The sequence below is a fragment of the Argiope bruennichi genome, chromosome 11, assembly GCF_947563725.1.
Source record: "Argiope bruennichi chromosome 11, qqArgBrue1.1, whole genome shotgun sequence".
Classification (NCBI taxonomy): domain Eukaryota; kingdom Metazoa; phylum Arthropoda; class Arachnida; order Araneae; family Araneidae; genus Argiope; species Argiope bruennichi.
The window spans coordinates 31,589,953-31,615,898 of NC_079161.1; the positions used below are offsets into that span (position 1 = coordinate 31,589,953).

Consider the following 25,946-nt stretch of genomic DNA (forward strand, 5'->3'; position numbering starts at 1 on the left):
ATGCAAGACAATTAACATGGCTTTGATGTATGACAATCTAACAGACAATGGAAATTATATTTAAATGCTTTTACTGAAATCAAATATAATCAATATCTCTGGTAAACCAGCCAGTTAAAATGTCTTACTGATTGAAGCACTGATAATAGAATAATATCTCTCAAAAGGGCTTTAAGGTTGGATTTATTCTGTTAGCACACCATCCATTGTTAAGATTTGGCAAGCTTTATACAGGCAACAAGCTAATGTAAGCCTGCAAGCTACGCCGGAAATTTTAAAGTCCAATTGATTTAATTCACTATTTCATAAGTTCTAAAAAATCTTTAAATGATCCAAAATTTATTCCTTCAAAATTATCCAGAACCAATTATTATTTTATGTATTTTGAATTATTATTGCAAATTGTATTTAGCCATGAAAACCTGTTCTATCAATCTACTATTAACAGATAGCTACTCCAGCAATATTAAATTAATAAAACACACACACTTATCTTGAAATTTCTTATTTTGTAACAACTTGCAAAAAATAGTTTTGTTTCAATGTGTGCACTAAGGGCTTGGTTTATAATTATACAACAGTATGCAATCACTGTTGTATGCAATAATGATACATTAGACATAATTTCCCAAAATTTCTTTCTAAAATCTCTTACAATACATATAAATTATTTTAAAGCATTAATGATAACAGTTTATGCTCTAACTAAATCATTACATTTTAGAAAAATGATACTATCATAATAATTAAATTAGATCTAGTGATACTAGTTGATTGGTTTCAGTTCCTTGAAAAAAAAATAATAAAGCTTTCATAGTGATTTTACTAGCTTTATTCTTCAGAGCTAATTTTCATTATTAAAAATATCAGAAGGTATTCTTAATATTAATAAGTATTAGGTATTAATAAGTTTTAGGAAAGATTTACTAGGAAGACGATTACAGAAGAAGGGTTTGAAGTTCACCTATTTCTATTTAAACCTTTTACTTAATAGATTATATAACATTGGTTACACAACAAGATAACTTGGTTGAGGGGGATACAAGCAGATCCATCAAAAATGCTAGTAGCTTGGTTACCAAATAAATTTATGAAAATAAGCTATAAGTTTAAAAAAAAAAAAAAAAAAAAAAAAAGGACAAGTTTTATGAATTATAAAATATTAGGATTACAATGTGCTTTCACACTGAATTATTAACTCTTCACTAAAGAGGTTAAACTATAATTTTTTATTTATAATACATCAGAATATTAGTCATTTTAATCGATTATGTTATCCATTTTATAAATCCTATAAAATAGTAATATTTAATGATATATTTATAATTTAACATATTAACAAAATGTGGTAGGTAAGGAATTCAAGTATTTTATTATTTTTTTTCAAATGATGCACATAAAAAATAAATATTTTCAATAAGCTACTAAAAAGCTAAACTAAATTATAAACATGTTTATCAAATTAAAAGACATTTTTTTTTTTTAAATAGAGCAGCCATTAAAAGAGGAATCTCAATTTTCTTTCTTCGAGGCTGCAAACTGCCTAAAACTATTACTATTCTCACCAGTAATAAATACTGAAATTGAAATAATGGCATTATTTATCTATGAAATATACATGATTCAAAGCCTTTCATACCCTCAAACATTTTGACATTTTTCATATTTTTTTTCAATTGAAAAATTTATCAACTAAAAAAAAAAAAAAAAAAAAAAAAATGCTTTTGAAACTATTTTGGAAGTGGAAGAGGATTATACCAATCTTTAATTGCTAAGATCTGCTGTGATTTTCACAGAAGAATTTTTTGAGCTTTTGAGACAGATTGAAAAAGTATGAAGGATAGAGAAATTAAAATCATATATGAAATATATTCACTTTACTAACTTTGATTTCTAATACATTAAACAATCATTTAATACAAAAATTTAAAACTTAATCTGAAAATAAATTTTGTATTTTTCCATAAAAACTTCATGTGTATTATGCATAAAAATAAATTACCTATATAAATGCATCCAGTGACAATAAATCTATTTTAAATTAATAGATAACTTTCATCTAAATACTTAGATTGAATTATTTTCAAAAAGACAAAATACAAAACACAGGAAAATCTTCGAATACAATTATGTAGCTGCTTTCTAACAATTTCATATTATTATAAAAGCTTAGCATTATAACAAACTTAAAATAAAAGATGAACTATAATAAAAATATAAATAAATATAAAAAAGGACAACGAAGTACAACTAAGAAATAGATTGCTAGTGGCCAATATTTATTCCTGCTGGCAAAATTGGTGAATACATTAAATGTTTTTTTCAAAATTATACTTAAAAAAATTACACTGTACATAACACTGTAATAAAAGTTATCAATTTGATTGATGTACATGGCACAGTTGCATGCATCATAGCAATTGCATAGCACTGCACTAACAAGAAATGTGCTATTTTGCAGTAACATTTTCACTAGATAAATATTGATGTTATACCAAAGAAAAGAATAAAAAAATGATTATGTAAAAGAAATTTTCTAAATACAAATAACACAAGAAAGCAGTTTAATTTACCTTTTCAAGGGACAGTTTATGAAAGCCTTGACAAAAATGTTTACAAGAATTTTACAATTTGGATTTTTTACATATTCCTTTCTATCATGGCAAGTTTCTAATATTTTGAGATGATAAAGGCTGGACCTAGGAATAAATAATAAGAAATTTGAAGCATAGTATTATAATAAAATAAACCTAGCCCAAGACATTTCAGTTCATTTTTAGTTAACAGATTAAAACAAGATTACCATTTCATAAGCAAAGCCTCCTTTAATTTTCAGGCATTAAAAGTGGAAGATAAAATTGAACTTCTTGATAGGAAAGACTAGAGCTAGATGAAACAATTTTCGAAAAAATGTTTAGATTTTTAAATGTATTTATGATCTTATGTTTATAATTCCTTTTTTTTTATATAGCTTAACTTTTCATTCATAATATGAATTATTAAAAAAAATCATTCCACAATTTTGCTGATTTTCACATCAAAAAAAAAATTTTTTTTTCAAAATTTGTCAGCTGTTATAATTAGCTTCAGATTTAGTGTAAGTTGTGGCAATAAAATATTTAAAATTATTTTTTCTATATCATACTTTTAATAATTAATGTATTTAATTATTAACACTTACTGCATAATGATAAAAAATTATATCAGTGGTTTACAACAAAATAAAGAGAAAACTATTTAATCAATCAACATTACAGTCAATTTGCATAAGAATCACATTTAACACAAGAAAGTCATCTTGCCATCTACTATACATACTTTATACCCATATTTTGTAAATTAAGCATTAAACTAATTCTTCTTCGTCAGAATTGTGAGCGGCGCATGACTGTTTGTATTTCTCTGCTTCCAGACTGTTGTATTTTTGGTTCAAATTCCAATTTTACTGACTAAGTGGGCTAAATTTATCAGAGTTCAATGTCTTTCTCCTAGTTTGATGCACTAAGGGAAGAGGAAGTGCCAGTTCAGGCACTGTTCTTGTTATTTGAGGCGATGTCTCAAAATAACCATAACTTTTTTATACGTATGGATGTTATTGTAATTTATATCCATCGATCTATATATATTATAAATACATTTATTCAACACACACACACATGCACAAAACACTAATGAATATGACATAGAAATTTTTTTTATTACTCATAGTCGGATGGCAACAGTAAAATGTAAACAAATGGCTATATGAACAATTCAGATAATGTCATTGAAATTTCGTCACAACTGTATTTAATTTAACACTTCCCTAATTACTGGAGCTGCAAAATGTTATTACAAATGCTCTGCTGAGGACTTGGAAGTGTTACCAAATCTCCATTAATTCAAAGAAAAGAAGGTGCAAATGAAATCAAGAAATATGCCTCAAACAGAACATTGAAATAAGCACAAAAATAGGCTGAACTGAAGGTCAGAAATGGGTTGTGCATAGTAGGAGGAATTCAACAGATTAAATGAAAGAATCTGATGATTTCTAGTGCCTAAAAGAAAGAAAATGTTCCAAAATAGAGTGATAAATGGAGGTCAGGACTGCCTGAAGGCCCTTTTTTTGTCGCTGGAAGAAACTTTTGAAATTTGGAGAGCAGCTGCTGTCCGAGACTTGCAGATTGAGGTCAACTCATAATTTTCTATGGGTGCAATATCATTAGATCTGACAGTTGAATACATCTGGTTAGCTGAATGAGGAGGGGGCTTCATCAGTAGTTGAAATGGCCATCACAATTATGCAATGAATGATGCCAGCTGCTGAAGTTGCGATCATCCTCACCAACAGTGCTGTCTCACCGGCTACTAATAATTCAAGAGAACCTCTTGTGTTTGATTTGATTTGATTGCAAATCATGATGAGCCTGTAATGCTCCAAAGAAACACAAATGAGCTCATTCCTTTTACATATTTAATGACTCTAACACTTTAACCACAAAGAAGAAAGAAAAAAAGGAAAGTATTCAACTGTATGAACATTACCGATATATCTTGCCTTATTTTGTCTACGATCACAAGATTTCAGAACATTTATCGATTAAAAAGAAAATATGACTTTAAAGTGATATTCAATATGGCTATGCATGACAAGATCTAGTAATGTGAGGTTCTGAAATATCTATGCATCATTTGTAGTATAGTAGTTTTAAATTTAATCTATATGGATTTAAAAAGAATGCCAAAATTTAGTTTTATACAGTAGCACCCCAAAATGTTTTTGTTTTGTGAACTGACAACTATCAGTGATTTAATATACTAAAAAAAATAGTATGTCAATAAATTAATATTTTTTGACTATCATTGTGCATCGTATTCAGAATGCTTGTATATTTTTATCTTTATCATCTGGATTATTCAAATTTATAGGCAAGGTAAATTTTGGTCATTCGAAAAAAGAGAGAGAGAAAGATGTGCTTTCATGTAGTGCTTTTAGAGTTATTATTACAAAATACAAAGATTTTAGTTATTGCAAATTTGAGGGACAAAAGAAGTGATAGAATTTCATTTATTATGATTTGATAACTGGTTGTCTTGTGATGAGATAGGTCAAAAATGCATACAACAACTAGTATTATATAACAACCAGGTAATGTTAGCATCTAATTATATAACAGTTTATTTTGCTTCTGTATCTTATTCAAACTTATTTTATTGTTTCTTTCTTCTTTTTTTTTCTAACAAGTAAATTTGTATCTGCTATGTTATCATTAGCCAGTTTTTGAAGTGAAAGGAAGTTTTAAATTTTTTTAGATTGCCTTTGGGAAAAAAATCATTTTTAATTAAATTTTACTTTGCGATTATCATAACATTGGTACTTTAAACATGACATAAAAAATTCACAAAAATCTATGCTTTAAATTAATTGAAACATTTACATGTTAAGATGTTAAATACCAAATAAATTTGCTGCTTGAATTAAAATTTGTAAGTTTATACAACAGTTCTCCCACCAACACACACACACAAAGTATCCAGAACCAATTATACTTACTCCACTAAATGTGAGAAAGTATCCCATACTTTTGAATTCCTATCAGATTGATAGCTCAATCCTTCTATAATATTAGATTTCTTATCGTGAGTTGTCATAATTCTCAATACACCCTCTAGATAATCTTCTGCTTCTTCTGCAAGTGATTCATCACAATTCTTAAGGAAAGAAGAGTGGAAAACTTTAAAAAAACTTACAATAATTTATTTTAACTTACAACTTACAATAATTTATTTTAAAATGAATTAAAGAAACTCACCATCATTATTGTAAATATAATTTTGTTTATCACAAATGGTGTTGGAACAAAACCAAAGCAACCACTGACAAATTGTAAGGCTTCTTCATAATCTTTATTAGCTATGAAGGAATTAAACATTTCTACCATACCTTCATTCATATCAGTAATAAGCTAAAAGAATAAAATAAAAAATATATATATAAATCAAAATATTCATATGTAAGCACAGTAGGTACTTATTTATTTAAACTTCCACAATTTAACATGCCATCACATTTAAAATCTTTATGCAGTTGTGTTCAAGTAGTTTAATTACATTTTCTTTATTTTTCAAAATGAAAATAACGTAAGATACTGTATTGAATTTACGAACAAAAACTTGTAATGTTAGCAGTTTAGAAGTGTCATTTCAATCCAAGTTTAACATTTGATTTTGAATTGAAATGATATTATAAATGATTACAATTTTACTGCTGAGGAAAATGACTTTCAACACTATATCTGACTTGTAAAATTGTATTAGCAAAAAAAGTGGGAACAAAAGTTTGAAAACCATTAAAAACCATTACATTGCATTGCATTTGAAATAATTAATAGTTTTTATTAATAGAAGAAAATTAAAGTCTGAACATTCGTTCACCATTTTCTTCTGGCTTCAAACCAATAATCTCTAAAGGACTAAGAGTGTTAGAACTAACTCCTTGTAACTTCATGATAACTCCTTGTATTCACAAGACATTTGACAAGAAAAGGCAAAAACCCCATATTTCAACAGTGGTACAGTCATCACAGAAAAAAAAAAAAAAAAAGGAACATCTCTGTAACATTGTTATTTATTATCGCATCTACGCAAATTTGGTGTCGATGGAAATGATTCGAGGGGACAGATTTGTTGAGATAGACAAACTGATTAACCGAGTTAATTAATATGGTTACTTAACTATTATCTCGACATTTTTTAATTCTGGCTGTCATTCTTAACTGAATAGATTTTTAGTAATGACATTAACCTTTCATTAAAATTTTAGGGAATTCTCATGATAATTTCTTATAGAATTCTGCAAAAATGAAGCTTCCAATGATAAATGAATCTTATGAACTTTCAGCGATATCTCAGAAACTATTATATATTTCTTGAATTTTTTTTTCACTCACCTAAAGAAAATTATCATATTTCATAAAGTCATGAAATAACTAACAATAATACAAATTTAATATTTTCAATAAATTTTTAAAGATGTGGGTAAAAAAAGTGAATTATAGTAAAATTTTTACATGATAGCAAAGCTGACATGCTAAAATGCTGGAATCGAAAAAATTGTGCTGATACTCCAATTAGTTTACAAAATATTTACAAAAATTGTAAAATTCCCACAGTTGATTTGCAATGCTTAACTTTTTGAGGGACTGTATTTTAAATTTATCTGTATTTATAGATTTAATTTTTATGAAACACATATTTTAATGACCATTATAATACAGCAATTAGTTAAAAATTAATTTTTGGGTAAGACGATTTTAATTTAACATAAATTCAACTTTCTTTAAAAAATGATTTTTTTCCTCACACACAGATGATATAAAATTAGATTGCAAAATAGATTGACTGTTTAAATATTTAATTTTTGCTCTTTACTGGTAGTTATAGTCTGCAAGTAAATAAAACAAAGATCCAAGGATATAAGTGCAATTTCTTATCATTCAATAAATAACATTAAAATAAGGAAATTAATTCGCAACTATTATTTATATACTTAATGGCTTAAGTTTTCACTTGAAAGTGATTTATTCCAAATAAATGGTACTTCTTCAAACTGTAAATGATAAATTAATCCTATTACTTAATAAAAAACTGGCTACTGTATTTTATTTCTGGCTTGTGTTCATATTTATTTTTATGGAAGTGTAAAAGTAGCATTTTATGATCTTAATGTCTTACACAATTTGATTATAAAGTATAAGTTCTTAGTGTGAAAGCAAGCTTTAGTTTTATTTTTATCAATTAACAATTTATTATCTCAAATTTATATGTTTCCAGATGCTTTACAACAAACCAACAATCTATAATATTTAAAATAACACTTTTAGAAAAAAAAATATTTTATATATTTTTAGCTTAACATTTATTCTACATTTTTCTATAGCACATTATATGTAAAAAAAAAAAAGGAAGGAAAAACAAACAAACCACGAAGATGCTATCAAATGACACATTTCCGTCTTTGCAACTTAATTAGTTGAGTTACTGGGGCAAATGTTCCCATATTTCCATTGGCAACATTTGGAAAAATTCTTGAAAATTTTCATAGCTGTAATTCAAAACTGAGCTGACATATGATGATAAAATTTTTCATGATTTGTCATAATATGCCTTAATCCTACACAATAATAAATGCTTGAAATATTTTGTGAAAATCTGAGATTTTTATAAGAGTATGTTGATAGGTTTATAGGTTATGTTAAATTGATCCTTAATATCTCTTCCAGTTCCGAATTAAATATAAGGGAAAAAAGACTTTTTCAAACTTAATTCACTTTTTGAAAATGCATTTTTTAAAGAAATTAGTTTATACTAGCTTAATTTATTAATTATCTGTCAGATAATAAAGTTTTGTGATAAATTGTAATATAAATTCACATTTAAAATCTCAGTTGTTAAACGCTCCTTAAAACATCAGAAATTGTGAATTCAGAAAAATATATTACCAAAGAACGTTCATCATCCGACTCGTCGGACATGGTACTTCCCGAATGGAAAAGTTCTTTGTATATTGATTTCGTTTTTTATATAAAAATTTAATTGGTTGCTCAATTATAATAATTTTTTTATATCTTTCACGCAAATCGAAACACAACAAATTTGAACTTATCAAACAAATATGTAAAACTAGCACATTTTGTTCGAACCGTTTAATGATTGATTGATTGAAATCAGACGAAAATATGATTTTTGGCAGCAAATGCCGTTATTCCCAAATGACAAAAACTTAAATCCCCTAACTTCAAATATTCTAATCGAAAATAGTATGGGGACAGAAAATAATTTTTACCTTCTATTTCACTTCAAATATTCGGTCTATGAATTTAATTATTTAGAATGCTATGTTTCGTCTTTAGATCTTTCTTGAAGAAAAATTAATAAATAGATTAATTTAACAAATTTAGTTTCATTAACGAAATTTTAAGAATAAACAAGTAATATGATTATAAACTGCATAGGTAACTTTCAAATTCAGGAAGTTATTTTTATATTTATTTAACATGAGAGGTCAAACCAAAATGAATAAAACACAAAATGTTTATATCCAAAATTGGATTTATTTAAAATTTTCGGCCACTGCGACAACATCAGCTTTTGTGGCTATTATGTCTCATTGTTTATATTCAAGCGATTTATATTAATGAAGTTATTTTAACTAAATTAGCTTATTAACAACATCTAATATAAAAGTTGATTTTTAAAGCTTAATTTTAGTTTCTTATGCTTAAATTAACCCAATTAAGAAACGGATAAAAATGGAAGGAATTGTTTGTGTACATTGTGGAGCGAATAATTCATCTATATATAAACAATTTAGCAATGAAATAATAAAATTAACTAAATGTGTAAGTGATAATAAAAACTTATAACTTTTTCTACAGCGGTTCCCAAAACTGTTTGTGCACTTTTAACATATAAAGGAAAAACACTGTATTCTAGAATTGAATTCAAATTTGGAATTAAGTATTTTTTCAAATCATCTTCCTGTGATTCTGCAGAACAGTCCTATTTAATTTACTTTATTTTTTTAACTAAAATTGAAAATTTAAATAGATAAAGATGTTTCACAGAAGTAATTGCACATTCAAAAATTTTCAGATAAATTCATAAATAAAATTATCATCGAATAATTTTTATTTATTTTTCCATTTGGGGGATATTTTAAAATTTCTTTTTTAATCTTTAGTCTTTATTTGCTTACTTCTCTATGCTCTATTTTATATTTTAAAATAGCTGATAGCATTAGGAAACTACAAATGACAATTTTTCATCACAATATTTGTAAATTAATTAAGTATGTAACTAAATTAGTAAATCTATCCTATTCTGCAATGCAGTATGTGATAAAACTCTTTATTAAAAAGTTTGAATCAAAAGCATGGTAAAAGTTAATACAGCAAAATAATCACAACATTTAACATAACAAAAGATTTATAATTTTAAAAAAAATGTGAAAAATCCTAATGTCAGTGCTGTAAAAATGTCTACAGAAGTTATTAAAATGTTTTCTGCTTCATTTTCACCTTAAACTATTTGACGAGTGTTCTAATCAGCTGGATTATATGAACATCAACTTGAAGAGATTTTTTTTTAATGCAATAATGAAAAACCTAATATTTTTTTTTTACAAAATAAGTAAGTGTGAAACTTATTATTATTGTGGCTTATTCACAGGTGAAAGCAAATATAACACTTTTAGTTACATTTGCTTTCTGGTTTCTTTGGTTCTGATGGGATGTAATTGTATGGAGAAGAAAAATACTAGGATCTTAATCCGAAGAATATATTTGGATGAACAAAGTATGTCAGTGCAGGTGTTCTTTTGTAAGGATATAAGACTTGGTAATTTGGGTATTTCTTAGTAGAATATTGAATTTAAATATATTAAAAGACAATTTAAATTTATCAGTTCAAGATTTAGATATCGACAATAACTTTTTTTTTTCATAAGAATAAAATTCTAAGCCCTTTGCTCACAACATTTGTCTTTGTTATTTTTATAATTGTCCACAAAATCTGAAAACAATACCTCAATCACCAGGTTTAAACCCACTACAGCTGTTTTAAATGAAAGCAAATTTAGAAAAAGACATAACATTAATAGAAAAACCAAGCTAAGAATAGTAATGATTGAAGAATAGAGAAACATTGATGCAAAAATAGGAACAAATGCACTCTATGTCTAGATATTTATGAACTTTTGTAGGTGTTACTGAAAATCTTACTAAGTATTAATTCAGTGAAATATCATTATTTATAAATATATATATATGTAATGATATTTTAAAATCTAATTTAAACTTAATTAATTTCCTAATTCTTAGCTCAATTCAGCACATATCAACTTCATTCTAAAATATTCATTTATTTCTTGATCCCATTCCACTTTTTCTATTAAATTAATGCAACTGAAAGCTCTGTAAAAATGCTTTTGTCAGTGATTCTCACATTCCGAGTGAAAGGATAAAATATTGCTGACTTAAACAAATTCTTCTAAAAGATCCCTATGATTCCCTTGCCTGTGGTCGATGCATGTAGGAAATCCCTATTAAAATCTAACAGTATATATTCACAGGGATAAATCTTTCATTAACTTTTCCTTATTTCATGTGTCTTTCTGTGTTGTGCTTGTCGCTTCTGCATGTATGCCTTCATGGATCATGCCTTCTGGGATGGAAATAAAAGAAGTTAAAAATTGAGAGTGTCTTTTCTGTCTTCGGCCATGATTCTGCTTCATTAATTATGTTTACATATATATATATTTCTTTAATGTATACTCAGACTTTTGTATGAAAATTTTGTTTCTTTTTGATTACTATATTTTTGAAAAAAAATCTATATTTTTAAATTATCTAATGAAGTTTAGTGAGGAAACGGCTATAGATATTAATAAAAAATTCTCATTCTGAAATTTTAAATTAAGAAATGGATAGGAAAATATTCTGATTTATTAATGAGAAAAATTCAGAAACATATGAGCTTTTGATTTTTCATAAGTATATGTTCGTAGGTATTCAAGTACTTTAGGAACCCAATATATTTCTTTTTTATTATTATTTCTTAACAAAAAAGTATTTTTTATATCTTCAAGAATTATCAATAAATATAGTAGGGACTCTCTTAAAAAGTCATTTAACTTATCTGATGTATAACTGCTAAGACATTTGGAAGATTAACTGCAGGGTATACAGTAACAGAATTAGACTTACTACAATAAAAAAAAAAGTTTTATCTCATCTAATTTACATATCTATTATTTTTATTAAATAATATTTACAAGAATTCATATTATTTCTATAAAAAAATAGAAATTTATTGACCTAATGACTGTTAAATTTAATTTACAGTTTTGTCTTCAAAATGTTTTGCAGTATTTTTTTTATTGCTGAAGATTAATATTAAATTACATAATAAAACCTGCTCTTATTAAAGTTTTGAATTTATCCCATAGTTAAAAATGTTTGAATTTTCTCATTAATGAATCAGAATTTCAAATTGTTCCATCATTATTATCTCTCTACTATCATTACTGTCTTTCCAACAATTGTATTTTATAAAAGTGGGAAACTAACTTGCATTTCAAACACATATGTTAAGAATCAAAATAATTGAATAAAACTCAAAGAAGTATTAGGTGTGAGCATAGGGTTAAGAAATATATGACTAAGAACATTAATAAAATTAGAATATTTTTACCAATAAATAAATGAATTAAAAATTTAGCACTTTAAATAATTTATATATATATATATATATTTTTATATATAACAACATACTAGTATTGCTTAAAGCAAGAAATTTTGCATTTTGTTATAAAAAAGAAAAATTTATACATAATCAATATTCTGACCATCAAGAAAAATTCTGAATTTTTATTAATGCAAACTGAATTTAATCCACGGACTTTTTATACAAGAACAGATATTATATTATTGAAGTGCTTTTATCTAAATTTTGTTTTATATTAATTTAGTATTTATATGTCTGTAAGACGATGAACATCAATTTATAATCTGTTATATCTGCTGTTCATAATCTGTTATATCTACAGGTAAATATGCAGTTAAAAAATATCACTTTAATCTTATGAAGTTTTATATTCTTCATATTGAATTAACAACTTTCAAAAGAATTATCTGAAAATATATATTATAGTTTATTAGTTGAGATAAAAACAATAATAATCTTATTTATAAAAAACTTTTTTTTGAGAAAGAAGGAAGAGAAATGTCTTCTGTAGTGAGTGTTAGATGAAATTAACAGTGCATAGATGGCTTAATAGATCTTTGAATGGTATAGTAAAGGTTTCATAATATTTTAGGTCTTTGGGAAAGACACCATAAAATTATACATCTTTCATTTAATATACTTTTTGCAGTTGGTATTGTTGGAAAACTTTTTTAAATTATATTACATTCAATAGCTCATTCAAATTTTTGCAATTTAAAATCACTTGTAATTTGAATTTTCTAAAGGTCCTTTGGATTTACTATTAACATAATGTTAAAATATCATTTATAATTAATTAGTTTTATTTCTAAATTGTTTTCATTTCAAATCTCTTGGTCTTAGTTATCCTAAGTGAATAATTTTAAAAATCTTTAATATATCCAATGATTGATATTGTTTCAATTTAAAAAAACAAAACCAATTTTCCTTTCTGGGAGGGGTGGATTTTGGACACATTAGATGCAGATTGTATTTGAGTATTTTGAATATTCATTATACAATTCTTCTGTTCTTATAGTCATGTAAATTGTTTCTTTATTAAAATTAATTATTGATTTATACAAATTTTTATTCTTAACATTATTAAAAAATTTTACTTATTAACTCTTTATTTATAAACATTTCATAGATTTCTAACATTTTTCAATATTATTTATAAAAGAATTAAATATTAAAATTAAGTTTTTGCTCCGCATTTAGTTTGAAAATTTATTTGCTGTATTCATTTTGAACCTAGATTTTTTATTCAGATTTTTTAATAAATCAAATTTTTACTATTATGTCTACATAATAAATCTTGTAGCTTCATCCATGCATTTAGCTTTGATCAGAATAGATTCTAAAGATCAATAATTGAAGAATGGAATATTATATTATGACATATTTCAATGCACCTTATATTTGTTATTTGTTTTTTAGGAAAAATGTGATAATTTTGTTGATGAATATGTGGAAACAGAATATTCTATCATTGTTATAGACATGTTATTGCTCAGAAAAGAAGCATTAAGACATGTGCTTTTCAACTCAAACTTAAAAGTAATATATTTTAATTTATTTATTTTTAAAAATTAATCAAATATGTTTCATAAATAGTATAGTTTTATGTTATCAATGCTTATCAATTTCTTCTTGGAAATAAAGCTTTTGATACAGTCTAAATTATTTTTTTTTCCATTAAATTACACTACAAAATAATTTATAGTAACCATTACTTTTTTTTTAATTTAAGAATCTTAGTATTTTTCTTTAAAAATATGTTTTCTTTAAATATATATATATATACATTATCCATTTTTAACACTTTAAAAAAAAAAAAAAAAATGTTATTTTTTGTTGTTGGTGTGAAAGAAATAATCATATCATGATTGGAAAACAGTCCTTATGTTAGAATTATTGTAACTATTTAACTCTGCATTAATTTTTCCTTTATTTCCAAGCATTTCATAATTTAATATTGGTATAATTTTGTGTAATCTTTTATTTATAGGCTTTTATCTTTCAGGTTGCATGGAAACTTATTGTCCTGTATATATTATGTGATGCATATGAAAAAATGGCATCTCAGAAACATTTCTGGAACAAGTCATACAAATCTGACATATTTATCAATGAATTGGAATTGAATTTCTATTTTATGTGCATAAAATCTTTTCTAGGTAAGTACTATATCGATTTCATGTGTTATAAAGAAAACATTTATTTATTTATTATAAATCTGGTGAAAAATCAACATTATCTTTAATTGTAAAAGTGTTTTACTTTTAGAATCAATTTAGGTCATTTGGCAAACTTGCCATAGGCAAAACGCATTCTCACAAAAATGCAGATTTCTGCTTTTTTGGAATCAAATTTTAAGATCACGAAATTGATTAATTTTCTTTTATGTGATAATTTTCCAATATTTTTAATTTCTCAAGCACTTTTTTTTATAAGTAAATTCATTTTCTTTTTTGGTTGATTATACTTGTTTTAATTATTGGTGTTTATGTTTGATACAATTATACTTTGCTTATTAAGTTGAACTTTTTTTTCTCCAAACCCATGTCATGTCTGATGTCATTATGCAATTCTAGCTGCTTTTAATAATATGAAATTCCATATTACATTAAATTAAGCAAAATTTAAAATGTAGTTTTTATAACAATATTATTATATCATATAAATATTATTTTGTTTGCAGAATATTTCATCTTTGCAACTCTCACTGTTGTGATTTTGTACCATAGTCAAGAAAAGGGTGCAAAACGGTGAGTTTGTTTTCTCTGTTTAATCATTTAGTGATTGATTGCATTTAACAAAATCATGTTGAGGGTCACATTTAGTAAAATGAAAGCAATAACTTAAATAAATATTATTTGTTTTTATTGTAAATGCCAATTCAATAAAATATTTCATCTAAATAAGTCTTTTTTTTTTCTTTTTTTTTTTTTTTTGTTCATTTGCATTTTATTTTTTTAACCTAATTCTAGGTAAAATAATTATATTAGAACAATAAAATAAAAATCATACATAGTTGCAGCTGGGAGCAATAGGAATATCCAAGACATGCGGCTTCCATGAGTATGGAAATCAAATGATAAATTGGTACAGTGGCATTACAACAGAGTTGGGGTGCACTGAGTTCTTAAATGCCTACATGCATACTACCATTCATACAAATCAGGGATTTTTTCGAGATTTCTCATTCACAATCAAAAGGACATTTTTTTTCACTGTTAAAAACTTGTTTCATAAGGAAATATGTTTGAATGAGTTCTTGTTGATGGTTTTAGCATGAAAAAGAGTTTTCTATTATATTCCCTTTGAAAAAAAGATTGTAATTCCACAAAACTGATCAAAGTTCAAAAAATTATCTTTGTGATAACACCAGTTTATTTATATTAGGGTGGAATGTCCAAATTATTTTTCTACAGTATCTCTGCCAAACAAATATCTATATAATTTCACTCTCCTCTTCTTCCTGTGAGCCCTTGAAAATATAGCTGTGTGCTTATGTACTGAACTGAATATGCTATATTCTTCTTTTATTCATCTTTTTTTATATATGCGAATATATGCTTATGTAATAAATGTGCTATCTAAATAAACCATCACCAAGTCCTTATTAATGAACAATAACAAATGATAGGAGAACATGATTATAGTTCAGTAGTCTTTGTAAAAAAAGGAACTGCGTGATCCAAAACTGAAGCTTTAAAATGGAAAAGATAAATATATCGGAGTTAAACAGAATCAATTACTTCATTTGGCCTCTAAAGAATAAAGTTGCTCTAAATTCAAAATTACTGAACTGTGTAATGTCTTCTGTGGAACTTGAAAATCTTAGTGAAACAGTTGCAACAGAATGTCAATAGTTGCCAGAAAAACTCTACTATAAATGCATATATTAAGCTATCACTCTCTGATTTTCATGTACTGCAATTCACAGCTCAGGAAGATGCAAAAATTTTGTGAGTTTGCTTTGAAATCTTGTGTAAGTCACTTTGATTTTGTAATAAAAGCAACTTTCACGTGCCAGGCAGAGGATCAAAAAATGGAAAGCAGAATTGAACTGAAAAACATTCATATAAAAAATTATGAATTTATGAATGACTGTTTTGTTAGAGCAGGAAGGATCGTGACTAAGTGTTACTCTCTTGGATGAGATGTCTCGTCTAGAGAGTAAATAGTCAAAACAGTATGCTGTCTAAATCTAAAATTTTCCAAAATATAGGATATATTCTTAATGCAACACTATCAACCAATAGCTGAAGTGTTAGAAATTCTCCATGAAGAAGAAAATACTTTAATTTGTCAGCAAGTCCAACTAAATGAAATTTTTAATAATAAAATGCAGAAGCATTTAAAGCAGAATTTTCCTCCCACCAGCATAGCAAAAAAAAAAAAAAAAAAAAAATCTAGTATAGCAGCAAAAAGTAGAATTTTTCTTTCTTTTCTCCTTTTCTTTTCTGAATAGTATTTATTCAGAAGAAAGCATTTAAGAAAGCTTTCAATAAGCTCAAATAAGGGTGAGATTTTATTTTTTTCTGGTTCTACATATCATAAAAAATAAAGTGGCAAATTATAATTACTAGATAGTGGAGCTCCTTGTCATATGTTCAAAGACAACACATGGTTTGAAAAAAAAATCCTTGAAATAAAAGGTGTTTCTTTTCTTTTTTTAAGTGGATAAAGATGAAAAAATTTTATACAAAAGAGTGAGGCATGTGAAAGCAAAAACTGTGAGTACAAGATGTAATAATCCTATAAGTTTATTTGATTATTGCAAGTTATGTTTCTCAATTAAGATATAATTTACTGCCTATAATATTTTAATTGGATAATGGTTATAAAATTAAATATAATAAATCTGCTCTGATATTCAATAAAGACAATAAGTTAATTACTAAGGCATATAAGAATAATTGTTGATTACACATATATTTAGAACTACTGAATAATTGTGAATGTTATTTTTCTAATCAGCATACTAATAATTATGGAATTTGACAACAGATTATGTTATATAACTCTTAAATACATCTTAAAATGATAGAATGTATTAATATTGGTGATAAAAATTATTTCAAATGTGAAATTTGTAACACAAATAAAATAACCTCAATAAATCATCCTATACTGACAGTTAAGTATGAAAGACAAAAGAATTAAAAATTGAGAACTGATAATGGCTTAGAATTTGTAAATCCTCAATTTGATTATTTTCTGATTCAGGTATATTTCACAACATTATCATTCCATACAATAGTGAAAGTAATGATAAAGCTGAAAGAGGAAACCACATCCTAAGATACACTAGAGGAAGGAGGGCTGTTATTGTTAAGATATTAAAAACCACACACAAAAAAAAAGATTAGTTAAATCCAACAAATCTTTAAAAGATAGTAAGTGTTGTGGATAAATGCAGGTAGATACTTGGAATATTTATTCATTATCAGAAGCCTCTTCAAAAAGAAACGATAATAAGCAAAAAAATAAAGTTTCCTACTTAGATATTCTTGTTAACTTGCATCAAGTCTGAGTAATAACTCAATTCCATATCAAGCCTTTACTCCCTATCAGCAAGAGGACAATGTGGAGAATGAAAATAAAGTGCCAAATGTTGAGTTGAAGAGTAATGATGTAAATCAAATTCCACTTAGTCATGCTGAAAGATACAAATGTAAACATATGCCAATTAATATAGCTCATAATGTCCTAAATATTTACATATGAGCAATACATAGTGTTCATTGGAATACATGAGAATTGGGAATGAAAAATAGAATGGATCCATTAAGTGAGCATGAAGTTTGGAAAATAGTAGACAAGTTTGCAAGAATAATATTGATGAAAAGCAAAGGGTATGTTCTTTAAAGCAAATATAAAATGTTGGGGAATAAAATATAAAATAAGTTTTGTTGCTGCTAGTTTTAACTTGATGAAATAAAAAAATAAAAAGTTACTCAATGTGATATTCTCCTGACATAAATATACAATTTTTCTGCTTTTTAATTGTACTTAAATCAAAATTAAATTTGTTTTAGTTCATTAATATAAAAACTGCATATTTGTAATTTAGAAGAATCTATTTGTACAATACCTCCATCTGATTATGAAAAATTAAAAAGAGTATTAATGGCTTACAACAAAGGAGTAGAAATTTATTTGTGATAATAAAAAGTGAATTAGAAAAATTTGGATTAATGCATTTGGTTTCTGATAATTTATTTTGAAATGGCTCCTTTAATTTCCAATTTATTTAAAGGTTTTCTTCAAAGAATTTGTTTAACAGCATTGTCCTTGCCAGTTATGGAAAGTTGTTCATGCTTCCTGTTTTAGTATGGAGTAAAGATGATGAATACTGTGAAATTTTGATCATATTATTTATATTTCTTTCACAACTTCAGGTCATTCGAGGTAAATTTTAGACACGTTTTAATCATATCATATAACATAATTAAAGTTTAAATTCTTCATATGTTTATATCCATCTAGAATTGAAATTTTTCGTTTCTTAAAATTTCACAAATTTGAAAGAAAGCAACAGGATTTAACAGTTTTGCAATTTAATTATATTATTTCTCTTTTGTATTTATTCTGTTTTTAAGGTAAATATCATTTGTATTATTTTTAATTCTAGCTTTAAAAATATAAAGTGGTGTAGTATGTACATATTAGGGTAACAAGACTTGAAACACACCAATGAAAAAATTCTTAAATTTTCAGTTTCATATTTAAATTTTTATCTGAAATTAAAATTTTTGATTCCTTCAAAAATAAACAAGATTCAAAGCGAGTTAAAGGAATTCCAAATTAATTATATTTTTGTTATTTCTTACCTTGATTTTTAAGGTTACTATAATTGTATTTATTATCAGTTTCTACAAAAAAAGATATTAAAAATGTAAATTGTATTAAGATACACTAATTACATTCAACAACAAATAAACAAACCCATCTTATAGAAAAATGTTGTTACTTGTATATTTGAGACAATTTTTTCCCCAAACATAATGTATTATTATTAATTTAATACTTTTAATTATTAACTCAAAAATGTATCTATCAATAAATTTGAAACTGGTGTGTTTTGTAGCATATCTTGATATATTTTCCAACTTGAAATGAAAGCTTTTGAACATGATAATATCATTTGCTCACTTTCTCTATTTCTTATCAAGTTGTATTTATAATCAAAAGTGTAAATTTCATTTTATACTAAAGGTTTAAAATTTTAGAATTTTTCTGTTTGCTATCAAGAAATGCATAAACATAAAGGATTTTTATAACTGCAAACATTTAAAGGCTTTACAGCTTTAGTCCAATATTGCTATCATGTACAAGTTTAATTATAATTTAATTCAAGTTATGTATTTGCTCATCCTATTTTTTAATGCAAATACACTTTTATTAAAAGTACATATTTTAAATAAAAATGAAAAAAATTTCTGGTTTTTTTTTTTTTTTTTTTTTTCTGTCTTCTAACTGCCACTTTATAAATTCTACTACATGAATGATTCTGATGACTTGGGAAAGCATTTCAGATAAAAAAAAAAAATACCTAAGTATGGCTGCCTCCTTATTAAGAAATACAAAACTGAAATATTATAACATTGATAACAATCATGATCTTCCATTATTATTAATAATAATACAACTATGACAATTAATCAAAATAAATTTTCATGCAACTTAGAATTAGCAAAATTATTTTCACTTTCATTTTAAAATGCCTTTATTTACTTAGCTTATTTCATTCCTATTTGTATAAGATATTGTACATTATTTTCAAGATTCTAATGTCAGACAAGACTGGGAAATAACATAATATTGGGATTTGTAGAGATAGAATTTTGTAATCGACTTTATTTTTGTTACCTGTTGCATGAAACAATATTTTTGAAATTTTGTAATTTTTCATATTCAACATGACAATATACCATTTGATTTTTTTTGAAAATTTCATCATCAGTCAGTCAATTAATTTACTTAAATTTTTATCCCATATAAGTGATGCCGTTTAGATAATTCCATTAAATGCATTATAATGAATTAAAAATTAAAATTTATTAAGAATTAAGATAAAAAGAAGAACATTAAAAAAAAAGATTTGGCTTGTTCTAAAAATAGATTGGTTTTTAAATTGTTTTTATTTTAAATAATTTCTTGATATTGACTGTATTCAAAAGCAAATTATTAGCAATAACAGCACCTAAAAGGTTATGTGAAACTTTGTTCAAACTTTTTACATCAAAGATATTTTTTTTATAATTATATCTTAATGATTTTATTAAATTATTTGATTGTTGGGAATGGTGATTATTAGAAGACAAATATTATTGAGAATTAAAGTTTTAATCTAAAGTTAATTGAAGTTTCTAATCTTATTTCTTATTAAGTATGGTTATTGGTCATAAAAATATTATTGTATCGTTTATCGTCTCATTGTAACAAATTTAATCTTATTTTTGTTGGGCTACAAGCAGTTTCAATAATTCAAGAAAATGGAAACATTTATACATTTTTATCTTAAGAATTACAAATTCTAGTAATGACACTACTCTGTTTATTTTATTCCTTTTGTTTGAAATCATCAACTTTGAAGAGGAAATTTTTAAATAAAGTATTAAAGCTAAATTCAATCTTATGTTTTTATATTGCTAGTTACTAATCATTTGCTTTTTATTGCATACTTGCATTGTAACTGATTACTATAAAATTAAAAGAATCTTTTTTCTTTTCAGTGACAACAAAGCTCTCTAATCTGTTCATAGCCATCATTCTGATAGTAATTTCAGAAATAGGCTATCTACTTCTCCAGTACATAATATAAGTGATGCAAAATTTGATTAAAGCAACTATCTGTGATACTGATACTATTTTGCTGACATTGATATAAGCAGAAATTTGTATATTATTTTTGTTGTATTTTTTTAATAAAACTGCATTTGTTAATAATTTGTTTCATGTTATTTAGCAGCAACAGCTATCTATTATTTATTCTTTCAAGAATTTAATTAAGATCTGATATGCAAATTTGTCATAGTTGAAATTCATAAATGTATAAAATTCATAAAAATGTCAATATTTACACGATATTCAAGTTCCATCTTTATCTCAGTTCAATTGCATTATTCATTTAGGATTGCAAACCTCAGTTAAAAAAAAGGTGAATAAGCATACTGTTATTAATAAGATATTTTATTAAATGAAATTATTCAAATCCGTAAAATAAGATTTAACTTTCCACTATCCAATGATGCGTCTTTATCTAATGTCATTTATTAGAAATAAATATTTAAAGCTTCTCTTTTTTGAGCCATATATATTTTTAAGCAAAAAATAAGTTAAATAATGTGGTACAATTTTATGCAGACTAAAAATAATTAAATACTAATAAAAAAATCATTGACTAATTTCTTTCAAAAAATCTGGGAAAAAAAATACTAATATTTTTTTATTTATTTAGGTAGTATTTGTTTATAGCAAATTCTGGTTTGTTTTTTTCCCTTTCAATGGCTAGTCCATAAATTTTATATATATTGCAGATGGTAAGAATGGAATTTTTGAAGAATTACTACAGTAATACAACTGTATTAAGAATTTTAAAATAATCTTATTTTAGTAAGTATTTAATTTTATTTAAATTCAATGAAAATTACTGAATTCAAATCATTGCAATTATTCAACAAATGGTTAATTAATTAAAAATAGATATGACTAAAAAGAGGATACATATGTATAACATCTGTAAATTTTCAGAGGCTCCTAAATGTTTCAGATAAAGAGGTTTCCATCAATTGCTATATTGAGCTATTATTGATCAATCAATTGCTAATTCTATCAGTCGCTATATATAAAAATTATTATTGAGAATATTAGATTTTATGTATCGACTTAAAAAAATTCTCTGCTAATGAGTTACCTCCTCATAATTAAAACTAATATTATTAATAAAGGATTTTAAGAGTTAAGTTGAAAAGCTTGAAATAAATGGTAATATAAAAATATAACATAAAGTGATAAATATAATTATGAATATTAAAATAAAATAATAAAATTAAAATTATAATATAAAAATACGACAATAGTATTATTGAAATATATTGTTTCATAAAAAAAATTTCTTAAATGTCTTGTAAAAATTATTATTTTTAGTGTAATAAGGAAATGAAATATCCACAATATTGGCCAGATGCTGCTGTAAATCTGTTATTACCCACAAAGAAGCCACTATTCTATAATTTGAGCCTCTGTTATAGCAACAAATTCAGTTTATGATTTCCAATACAAACCTTCTTCTGAATAAAAAGTCTTGTTTACAAATTGAAGAGTTACAGAATGTTTATTCTCAAATTTTCATGCAATAATGCTACTGTATGAAATGTAGTGTCACACATCCCACAAAACTGACTGCCTTTACTTTGAACTTCTATTTCAGGATGAAATTTTCTTAAATAGGCATTTAAATTCTTTTTCATTATAAATGTTATTTTGCAAATATAAGCAGATAATATTCTTTCAGCCACGATGATAGCACATTCGCAATAATAAAATCTGCAAACAAATGCCCCAACACTGCAGGGAAAATGGTTTGGTCCATCACACTCTCAGTCGAGTTGGGTTTGAGTGAGGGCTCCAATAAGAGTATTTTCTCTTCTATGGGCCTGGAACAATAGAAAAGAGGAAGCAACTACGTGATGGTTTCTTTTTGCTCACCATATTGCTTGCAACCTTTTTTCGTTCAGTTTTTTAACTTCTTTTTTTAAATATATTGTGCAAAATAACTTTAAATTTAAAAGTAATTAACAGCACTGTTACCTTTTTTTAGTTGATGATAATCTTGTATAGAGACTTTAAATTTAATTATGCATAAAACAGAATAAACACATAAAATATTTGATATATATAAACCAAAATTGATTTGAAGCGTTTGTATTAGGCATAAAAAAACTAGTTTCAGAAAATTATTATAAAACTGTTTAAGATAGTATTATTTCTTTCTTTAAAATATTTTAATAGGTAATCTTTTAACATTATTTCAAAGTAAAAAATTATAAAAATCATTGAACTTTAACATGAAATTGCCAGAGCCATGTCAACTATTTGATTCTTTAAAAATTTGAGTAACCCGAGAAGCACCATGAGGAGGTGTGGTTGGACTTTTCTCTCAATTTTTTTTTTTTTTTTATCTTTAAACAGCTTAAATTCTATTATTAATATTAATACTTTGTTCCCATGAATACAACTAAGATGCACTGATGATATCTAGTTTTCTTTTTTTGCCTTTACTTAATTTTGCATTATTATTTTTGAGTTTGGAATAATTATTTAAAAATATGTTAATAAAAATCGATACAAATTTTTGACTATGTCCTTCTTTTCTTAATTGACATGTACAGCATATGCCTGCAATATTTTTGTCTCTTAAAATAAATTTTAAAATTTTGAAGCTTGCTACAAAAATTTTAATGATGTCTTCATCTGGATATATCAATTATCTTATATCAATATCAAGCAAATATTCTTTAGCAACATAGTTTGTAATTTCAAACATCAATTCTTCTTCCACTGAAAAGAGACATTTTTTTAATGCAGTTTTAACAAGATATTAATACTCAAATTTTTTCTGCTTGTAAAATTTGTTCAACAGAAACGCTAAAGTTACCACCACATAGCTGCCTGTATTGACCAAATCTTCCTTCAAAAGGATCGGTTTGATTGATATTTGGCAGTTAAGATGTAGCTATTAGGAAAAATTTGTAACTGATAAATAATTATATCTCTGATTGTTTTGCTCAAATGAACAAAAAGTTCCGCAGTCAGTTTTTCCAATTTTTTGACCTGAAATAGAAATTTTTTTCCATTTATTTATCCATTTAATGCATTTTTCCAGAAAGAGTAGACTATCATCATATTTTTTTTCAAAAGGTTTACTGTTTTCTTCTAATTTCTCATAACCTTTTTGAGGGCTTTTTATATTTATTATGCTCCACCATTTGTTGATTACTTCAATGAATTCAATCATTCCATCATAAGCAGTCATTCAATCTCTTTAAAACTTTTGCATTTGTTAAATGAAATATTTATAAACATTATTCAACATTTTACCTCTCAATATTACTTGGATATAAGGATTTAAAAGTTAATTTTGGAGCATATTTTATAATGGATTTTAACTCTTTTTCTCTTAGATGACCTAAAGATGCATGCATAATTTTACCAAAATTATTAAAAGAGGGAAACTGAAAAGTATTGCTTGTTGTTTGCTGGTGTAACCAGTTATTTCGAATCCACTTTATAATATGCACCAAATCAAATGAAATAAAAAAAAAATTCATTCTTATGATTTCAATTTGGAATCCAAGATTTTAATTCTCTTTAACATAGGCTGGTAAACATATTTCTGTTATTTTCTGAAATAACTGATATTATTCTGTCATCATTCTTGTGTTAATAAAATCACTGTTTTTGGTCAAATCTAAAAGTTGATCAGCATTCAAATTTTTCACTAGAAATAAGGTAGCACCATCTTTGTTTTTAGAATTAACAGATGAAATTATAAACTTGATGCTTTTTTAAAACTTTTTTTTCTAAACTTTTATTTACATTCAATCTAGTTAGTGAATTTGAATGGTAACTAATGTGTGATTTGATTATTATTTCATCTAGAAGCAAGTTTACAGTCCTTTAAAGTATAGACAGCTTCAAACATTTTTTTGATAAATATTTTTTTTATATTCTATATCATCCTTACTTGTCTTTAAATATAATAAGAAGATATCTTTCGAAGTTACCTTTCACTAGGCAACACACTATCACTGGAACACAATTCATTATAAACTGCCAAAGATTTTATGAAATTGAAAAAGCCTGTGAAAGCATGAAAGGAGAATATCTAAAAGACAGTGAGGAAGTTAACAATTTCAACTTCTTGTTATAAAATTTAATAGCAAAATTAAGATGATCTCTCTTTTTATTTTTAATCAGTTAGGAGCAATTTTATATCAAGCAAAATATTTCCAAGAGAAGCATTTTCATTCATATCTTTCTTATTTTCGAGATATGCAAATAAATTTTCAATTTGAGAATACAGTGTTACTTTTAATTGTTTATTGATGGAAAATAGCCAAGTCATACTCTAACAGTCAAGTTTTTTTATTACTGACGAAAATATTTATATTAATTTTAGAATCAATTGTGAAACTGGCTTTAAGAATTGGGTTTTAATGAATCGTTAATAAATTCTTGAATCTTCAATATGTGAATTCCAAAAACTTTTTATTTTATCTGTGCATTTAATTAAATCATCAAAACAAGAAATAACATCAAAGTTTAAAAATTCTGTTATTTTTTTTATCAGATCCTAAAATTTCACGGCACATTTCAGGACCTTTTCTTCAAGATAATGAATTTGCTTAAGAATCAGAGATATAGAGACAAGTTTGAAAAAATGCAAGGAATTAATTTGCATTTCAATTTGAATCTAATGTTGTTTTACTTCCATATTACCATCAAGTAGTATACAGATCTATTCTTTAGTTACATAATCATTTTTGAAGTGATGGATACAAACAACAGATCTCGTAGTAGGTGTAAAATCTTTTCTAGGTATTTTTCAAAGTCATCGTTCCTTCAGATCTGCAATTTAAATACTCTTATATTTTCTATAGTAGAAGGATAATTCAATTTGCATC

General features: G+C 25.4%; 2 protein-coding genes across 6 annotated transcripts in view; one reads left to right on the forward strand and one right to left on the reverse strand.

Annotated features, from left to right (window-relative positions):
• The window catches only part of LOC129957639 (uncharacterized), a 30,653-nt gene extending 21,985 nt beyond the window's left edge, over window positions 1-8,668 (reverse strand). Inside the window, exons 1-4 of one of the 2 annotated variants that reach the window (XM_056070071.1) lie at window positions 8,481-8,668; window positions 5,793-5,945; window positions 5,534-5,691; window positions 2,574-2,699 (exon numbers count right to left, since the gene is read on the reverse strand). In XM_056070071.1, the coding sequence (XP_055926046.1) occupies window positions 2,574-2,699; window positions 5,534-5,691; window positions 5,793-5,945; window positions 8,481-8,513 (470 nt within the window). In that variant the 5' untranslated portion in view covers window positions 8,514-8,668. Of the gene's footprint in view, window positions 1-2,573; window positions 2,700-5,533; window positions 5,715-5,792; window positions 5,946-8,480 lie in introns of those variants that run through there. The other variant, XM_056070072.1, reaches the window with a different exon arrangement.
• Window positions 8,669-9,114: 446 nt separating this feature from the next.
• On the forward strand, window positions 9,115-21,198 carry LOC129957632 (protein ARV1-like). 4 transcript variants are annotated; one of them, XM_056070059.1, is made up of 6 exons: window positions 9,115-9,380; window positions 13,684-13,803; window positions 14,270-14,423; window positions 14,948-15,014; window positions 18,515-18,666; window positions 20,994-21,198. In XM_056070059.1, exons 1-6 carry the CDS (start codon window positions 9,291-9,293, stop codon window positions 21,080-21,082), a joined length of 672 nt encoding a protein of 223 aa, XP_055926034.1. In that variant the 5' UTR covers window positions 9,115-9,290; the 3' UTR covers window positions 21,083-21,198. The 4 variants fall into 4 exon arrangements, with proteins under 4 accessions (XP_055926034.1, XP_055926037.1, XP_055926035.1 ...); XM_056070060.1 differs by lacking the exon at window positions 9,115-9,380 and adding an exon at window positions 10,233-10,335; XM_056070061.1 differs by lacking the exon at window positions 9,115-9,380 and adding an exon at window positions 10,312-10,377 and having other exon boundaries at window positions 20,994-21,197.
• The last annotated feature ends 4,748 nt before the right edge of the window (window positions 21,199-25,946 follow it).

Bases quoted from the DNA above. Each gene is read 5' to 3' on its own strand.
- LOC129957632 (XM_056070059.1), top strand. From the start codon at position 9,291: ATGGAAGGAATTGTTTGTGTACATTGTGGAGCGAATAATTCATCTATA. The intron at 9,381-13,683 runs GTAAGTGATAAT...TTTGTTTTTTAG, and splicing joins TAATAAAATTAACTAAATGT to GAAAAATGTGATAATTTTGT. The intron at 13,804-14,269 runs GTAATATATTTT...TTTATCTTTCAG, and splicing joins TTTTCAACTCAAACTTAAAA to GTTGCATGGAAACTTATTGT.